Here is a 6725-nt window from a genome sequence, read left to right as displayed (position 1 = left end):
AGACAGGAAACGCCAATGCTGCCATAAAATCTGCCTACGTTTTACTGCAAGCTGCTTGACACCCGGAGCTCCGTACAACTTTGATTCAACTTTGATTTTTCTAAACATGATTTTTGTATCTCATTTCCTCATCAACCAACTTGGCGAGGCTAGCGGAGGGCTACCTCAACACTTCTTTATAAACAGGAAACTTGATAAGGCCCAATCTCAAGGTTTTTGGACTTTGTTTTTCTTTACAACCATGGCAGATTGGGCTTCAGTTGTTATTCTTGTGTTGGCCTCCTGCCAGAGAAATGAGCATTTCATGCACTAGAAAGAATAAAACGGGGACAAACTACAACGAATCCAGACATCGAAACCAGAGCAGACAGATTTGAACTTTCAACCTTTGCAGATTACCAAGGGGATGTTAAAAAATAGGCATTATTGTAGGTTAAGAATGTGTGGTGAATCTGCTGCTTCTGTTTGCCACCAAACAGGATTTTCCAGTGTAACCACATGCAGGACCTCCCACCTGAAGCCTGACGGCCAAACCTGAATAACACAAGCAGGAATTTATCTACCAACAGAGAGATGCAGACGTGTTTAAGCTGAAGTAAGATACAAATTTACGGGATTGGTAGGAGGAATGAGCTTGTAGAAATACTCCGCAGTAGTTTTTAAATGCTCTGTAGATAATTGCAGAGATTTCGCAAACATAACACGAGGGTGAAAAGAGATCTGCTCTGCCATACCTGTAAGTCCTGTATGCAGAACTTCCTGTCTTGCAAACAACCATGCAGCAGTACCCGCTGACTTTTCCTCTTTGAAGAAGCGACATGTTGCTCTAAATACCTAAAAAAGGTAAGGCGGAAAATTTACTTGAAACGATATTTTTTGGTAGAATTGATTTGCTATCTGTTGTCTTAAGCATTTATTGTAACACTGAGATGAATGTCTCTGATTCTTGGTGTTTTGTGCTCTCTCAGATATGAAGCTTGTGAAAGGAGCTGTGTCTGGGATAGGCATCCTGAGAAAATGGGCAGTTTTTTCCATGGCAGCACTGGTGTTGCTTTTGTTATTGAACGACCCATTTCTGATACTCTGGTGGCCTCAGAGACCTCTCGAGGTAAGCTTCGAACTCTTTTTGTGATGTAAAATTGCGTTTTAGCTGATGCTTATCCCTGTTATTGGTTTTCTCATATCTGCAGAAAACAGAAGTGGTGGTTTCACCTCTGGATATGGCTACAGACTCCATCGACGACATGTATGCAGGCTGCAGACCTGAAACCGCCGCAGTGATTGACCTGTTTGGTGTGTTTGAGTGGAATTACAATGGAAACTTCAGCCAGGCCTGGGCTTTCGCTGAGAAATATGCAAATAGGCCTGTGCACGAGCGCTTAAAAGAAGACCACGCTATTGCGATGTATATGTACACGAAACTGTCACACATCCGGGAGGTTTTCAACAAAGCCGTGAAGACAGGGAAGCACATGTACAACACGCACAGGTTTAGATTCCACTACTTGTACTTTTTCCTGACTGACGCTATTCAGAGCCTGCGTCACAATCAGACGTCGTGCAGAACCACCTACCTCAGGACGTGGAAACACTTTGACCAAAATGTGGTCCACACACAGGTGCGTTTTGGTCATTTTGTCTGGGCAGCATCCAGCAGTCTGTCATTTGAACTTCATGGCAACGTGTCCTGCTTTGAGATCTACACGTGCTACGGAGCTGACATCACGTATTACTCCGGCATCAAGCAGCAGGGGCAGGTGCTCGTCCCCACCTATGAGGTCTTCAAAATCACTAAAGTTTCCAAGCGTGAGCCCTGGTGCAGCGTGGTCTACAAGCTGGAAAGCACCAGAGTACCAAGAGCCGACCAGAACTGCAAACTTGGAGAAGAGCGAAGTGAAACATTTTTAGCAGCTGCCAGAACATTCTGGCTCGGACACAGCACTGTGAAGGTGTGGATTTGTGCACTCCTGCTGGTGGTTTGCTCTATGGTTCTTGTCAGAGGAAAGCAGACACGTTTTGTCGCTGTTGTGCTGGGAGCTCTGCTTTTACTGATGGTTGGTGTGTTATTGTTGAGTTAGCCAGCGAAAATAAATGAAATCCTTCCTCCAAGGTAGTATTTAAATTGTGATGTTGATGCAAAAGGAATTTAAACAGTTAAATGTTTCCTCATAAGCAACTCATCCTCAATTCTTAAAAAAAATATTGAATGATTTTTAAACTGAAATGTGTTGGGAATATCCGTCTCATTATTTCTACCCGTTTATCAGATGTCACTATGAAACACCTTCTTCGGTTCCGGTGATGTGTCCATGATCAGAAATGAATGAACAACATGCAGGGGCAGAGCTAGAACATTTTTATTTAGGGTGGCGGGAGGGGGGCAAAACTACTGTTGAAGCTCTAAAATAATTTTAGCAAAATTCTGAAATTGTTACAGCAAATTCTAAAAAATTAGAGTGAATTCTGAAAAAAACGATACCAAATTTATAAAAATAAAAAATTAATAAAAATTTTAAAAACCCATTAGCAAATCATCATCCTCGCTGTGTCAAATATCACTCGATTGCAGATTCAGTCTTCCCAGCCTGGTGCAGGTCAACAATTTGATTTCTGGTGTCCTTGGACAGCTCTTTGGTGTCGGCTATATGTGATTTTCTGGATTTTTCTTCTTATTTTGCCTCTTGTAGTTGAGGTAAACGTATGATGCAAATTACAGGCCTCTTTCATTTTATTAAGTGGGAAAACTTACACAATTGGTGGCTGACTAAATACTTTTTTGCACCACTGTGAGTATTTGATGCGCTGCTGACTTTGGTGGTTTGCCCACCTAAAAAAACTGACATTTATTCATCCTAATGGTAGGGTACTTGAACAGTGAGAAACAGAAAATCACATAGAAATCAATTTTAATGAATTTTATATACATTTCATTTTATATTAGTAAATTTTGATATGTTAAAAGATTAATTTTTAAAGGACGCCCCTCACAAATTGATGGATAAAATAGAACTGAAGAGACAAAATTGTTTGTTATGAACCTTATATCTAGTTTAAAATGTCAATAGTCAAAGTGTATCATGTTTTAGGATTCTGAAGAAGACACATGTAACCCTTGTGCTATCCTAGGCACTTTAACATTGGGAGTTGGGTCATCTAGACCCACTAGACAGTGCTCTGAACCTTTTTTCTTCAATGATTTGTGATCTTCACTGGTGTCCATGGTTTACATGAAATCTTTCCAGCTTTGTCATGGTAGGGTGAACACGTCAATGTAAGGGTGGGGTCATCTAATTTAGCACAAGGGTTAAAACAGCAGCAAATGTGCGGTTTCACACTCACATGCAGTCATGCAAAAATTAGATAAGTGCACCCACTTCATTGAAGTTCTTTGATAAATGAGCTCTTATTCTGCACACATGCAGGTATTCAAAGCAGGCTGTAAATGATGTCCTGCCAGTGGGTGAGTGAGACGTCATCTTCATCTATATTCCTGATCAATAAACTGCACCATTGTTTCTAATCATGAGTGAGGATGGAGGACACTAGATTATCACTTCAGACGTCTAGTTACATCACAAAAGTGTCTCAAACAAACCTGATTTTATTTATTTCCTGCTCAAGCAGACTTAAATGACAAATCTATGAAGTGTTGATAATAATAACAAAATGAGTTTTGTTAACTAAAATTCAAATCCCAAAGTTATATAAAACCAAAAAAGCTGTAAACACAGTAAAATTTAAAAACAAATCTGCAGCAGTAAGAGTCATGTCCATAAAATGTCCAACTTTTTGCTTAAGCTTTGCCAACTACACTTGCAGTTAACACAGATTAAAGTTAATGTTGGAAATGCAGTTCAGGCTAAATATTTGCAGTGAAGTCATTTCTCTGTTTTGTCAGACATTGTAATAGGTTGTCTTATCAAGCAGCAGCAACACCATCAAGTTCACACCAGGTCTCATTTTTAAAAGAATAAGTATCGTTTGAGTTTTCCAAAACCCATTTTCAGCTTCTCCTGTCACATGACCAAATAACATGTCAGCCAATAAATGACAGAAACTAAAGAATACAAACCACTATAAGAAAAATGAGAATTAGTATTGAAATATTTAAATCTTTTTCTTTGATCTGCTGTTTTTCCTCTGAAATTTGTGCAGGTTTCTGTGATAAGTGTAGCATTTCTTTGTTACAGAGTATGTCAAATTAACTCTATATTGCTACAAATAGAAACAAATTCAAATTCAACAACAGTACAGCAAAACTGCAATGATTTGCAAACGAATCACACATTTTAAAGAAAAGTTATTTCTAAACATAAAAAAGAATCAAGCTACTCTTCAGCATAGCAATTTTTTTAAAAACTTTTTTGCATGAACTCTTTGCATCCTTAAAACTGTTGGCTTAACATGATTTGATCAGAACTAACACAAAGCTTTCTTTGTAGTGTCCCCCGTCATAAAGATACGTACAACAATCCATGCAAATATTTTTACCTGCTACTTTGTTTCAGGCATAATTGTATCTAATTTTATCACTGAGGAGACTGCTATAAAAGTCCAGGTAAAAAACGAGGGACATGGACATCGTGCAGTGCTGCAGGTATGTTGTGGAATACTTACATTACTGTTACAATTATGAGTCTTCATGGGCCAGGGATGCTGGAGTGCCTTAGCAATGAATGTAGAGCTAATTCTGCAATGAATTTTTTTCTTGTTTCAATCAGGAAAGAACCAGGATCAGGAAGACAGCAGAGTGTCTGGCCCCTGACTGCAAAAATAGACTGTTGGATAAGCAACTAATCTTCTAAAGGTTTGTTGTTGGAAATGAAAATGAAAGTTCTGTTGAACTGGTTAGGTGGGCTGATATTTTACCAAACTAAGGAAAATGTTAAAACAAGAATTTAGTTCCTAATTTAACAAAGTTGAAGGATTTATGTGTACAATTACGTGTTTAGTATTAATTTAATAATTCCCACATTTTTTTTATCTTCTGTGCTCCAGCAGGGGAGCTTTGTGTCCAGCAGTGATCCGACCACAAAGATGTCAGTCTGGGCTGCTTTTCTGCTGATGTTTGGAGCCTCCATGGTGACTGCAAAGGTAAAATGAACCAATGAGGCTTGATCGTGTCTCACTGGTAACATTCTGTAGTTATTCTGTATACAGCATCAGTACTAACAATTACAATGCCTTTTTATACATCTATGGCAGGTTTATCCCTTGGACATGGCTGACAACTCTGTGGATGACATGTATGAGGGCTGTGAAGACAAAATGTCTGAAAAAGTGGAAAAAGAGTTCCTGGAGAACGAGAAAAACAAAAATAAGATATTTCGTGCTGCTTGGAATGAAGCAGAGATGACAACATCTTTGACAACAATTTTGAGTAGAGCTGAGGTTGTGGCCATTTATGTTTACACAAATGCTTTGACAAAAATTTACAGTGACTTAAATAAGGAAGTTAGAGAACTGGGAACTGAGTACAAGAAGAGATTTAATTATCACTCCCTGCACTTTTTTCTTACAAGCGCTTTAAAAAAACTTGACAAAAAGAAAAAAGGAAAATGTTACACTGCCTACAGGAGAACTACTGCCTCCTTCAGTCAGGATGTTCTTAACAAGGAGATGCGCTTTGGTTATTTTGCTTCCTCCTCACAGTATCCTTTAGAGTCCAGCCAAAGCAAAGAATTGGAAAAAGATTTTGGAAACAAAAGCTGTTTTGTCATTGAAACGTGCTTTGGAGCTGATATCTCACCATATTCAAAGTTTGAAAAAGCAGAGGCAGAAATCTTGATTCCTCCTTACGAGGTGTTTAAAGTCACAAATATAGAGACAAGAGCAAAGAAGCAGGAGCTTCCATGTGAGGTTGTTTATACATTGAAGAGCACCGAGAAACCTTTTTCAAAGTACAATTGTGCACTATTCTAAGTCCTCCATGTCTCATGGATGAGAATTTTGGACTAAAAAAATGCAGATCCTTTGAATTTATTTGAAATACCAACAACCAAAAGCAACAGAAACAGGCAAAAGTGTCTCAAGAAATCAGTGCGTACCTTGGAAAAATAAAAAAAAATTAAAAAAAAAATGTGTGTGTCTTTGTAATGTGGAGTTCCTTTGACGATGAAATTGTGTTTGTTACGCCATCTAGTGGAAAAGGGAGACACTGTCTGGGATTAATTATTTTGCTGTCAAACTCAAACTTACAAACTCAGAAAATGTCTCTTTTAAATAAACAAAATACCCTTTGCAGCCTGTGTCGTTGCTTGGGAGCGTTGGGGTCTAAAACTTAGTGATCACTTCACTTAAAAGTGAAACAAAATAAGCACATGCAGTGTTTTTGTACTCACTGCCTCCTAGTCAGTCAGTGCAGATTCCATGGCGTATTGAGTTATTGGAAATTATAGAGGGAAGAGGAACTTGACCCAAAACTGGAAATGGACTCTCGTTCGATGTTCACTGAGCACGACCTGGTCCCAGCGGGAATTTTCTGGATCGCCGTCAGATGCCTACAGGAAAAATCCAAGAGCACGTCCTGGTCCTGCTCCTGCTCCTGCTCCTCAGCCAATGCACAAACATGCCTTGTTAATATTCCCAAACAACCTCTCAATTCAAGGGTGTTAACTAACGTTTAAACTTCACTACATTAGCACCGTTTACATTTTTTTTTTACCGTAACGTTGGGTCACAGAATTAATCGCAGCTAACAAGTTACATGCTGTAGCATTCCTCTC

General features: G+C 38.9%; 2 protein-coding genes across 4 annotated transcripts; both read left to right on the top strand.

Annotated features, from left to right (window-relative positions):
- Positions 1-2235, top strand: LOC101161465 (GPI-linked NAD(P)(+)--arginine ADP-ribosyltransferase 1). The gene is made up of 4 exons (XM_078949741.1): positions 1-212; positions 480-843; positions 969-1108; positions 1191-2235. The coding sequence occupies exons 3-4, from the start codon at positions 971-973 to the stop codon at positions 2076-2078; spliced, it is 1026 nt and encodes a 341-aa protein (XP_078805867.1). The 5' UTR covers positions 1-212; positions 480-843; positions 969-970; the 3' UTR covers positions 2079-2235.
- Positions 2236-4457: 2222 nt separating this feature from the next.
- On the top strand, positions 4458-6079 carry LOC105354861 (ecto-ADP-ribosyltransferase 5-like). Of its 3 annotated transcripts, none has more exons than XM_011480001.4 (4): positions 4458-4597; positions 4722-4807; positions 5002-5094; positions 5206-6079. In XM_011480001.4, exons 3-4 carry the CDS (start codon positions 5038-5040, stop codon positions 5920-5922), a joined length of 774 nt encoding a protein of 257 aa, XP_011478303.1. In that variant the 5' UTR covers positions 4458-4597; positions 4722-4807; positions 5002-5037; the 3' UTR covers positions 5923-6079. The 3 variants fall into 3 exon arrangements, with proteins under 3 accessions (XP_011478303.1, XP_011478298.1, XP_078805884.1); XM_011479996.4 differs by having other exon boundaries at positions 4999-5094; XM_078949758.1 differs by lacking the exon at positions 4458-4597 and having other exon boundaries at positions 4676-4807; positions 4999-5094.
- Positions 6080-6725: the final 646 nt, after the last annotated feature.

Source organism: Oryzias latipes, chromosome 1 (genome assembly GCF_053564925.1).
Source record: "Oryzias latipes strain Hd-rR chromosome 1, Olatipes_Hd-rR_3.1".
NCBI lineage: Eukaryota > Metazoa > Chordata > Actinopteri > Beloniformes > Adrianichthyidae > Oryzias > Oryzias latipes.
Note: the sequence above shows the minus strand (reverse complement) of the source record. Positions and strands in the feature narration are given on the sequence as shown.

Excerpts from the sequence above, each read along its gene's own strand:
- LOC101161465 (XM_078949741.1), top strand. The coding sequence starts at position 971 with ATGAAGCTTGTGAAAGGAGCTGTGTCTGGGATAGGCATCCTGAGAAAA. Across the intron at positions 1,109-1,190 it reads GGCCTCAGAGACCTCTCGAG|AAAACAGAAGTGGTGGTTTC; the intron begins GTAAGCTTCGAA and ends TCATATCTGCAG.
- LOC105354861 (XM_011480001.4), top strand. The coding sequence starts at position 5,038 with ATGTCAGTCTGGGCTGCTTTTCTGCTGATGTTTGGAGCCTCCATGGTG. Across the intron at positions 5,095-5,205 it reads CCTCCATGGTGACTGCAAAG|GTTTATCCCTTGGACATGGC; the intron begins GTAAAATGAACC and ends CATCTATGGCAG.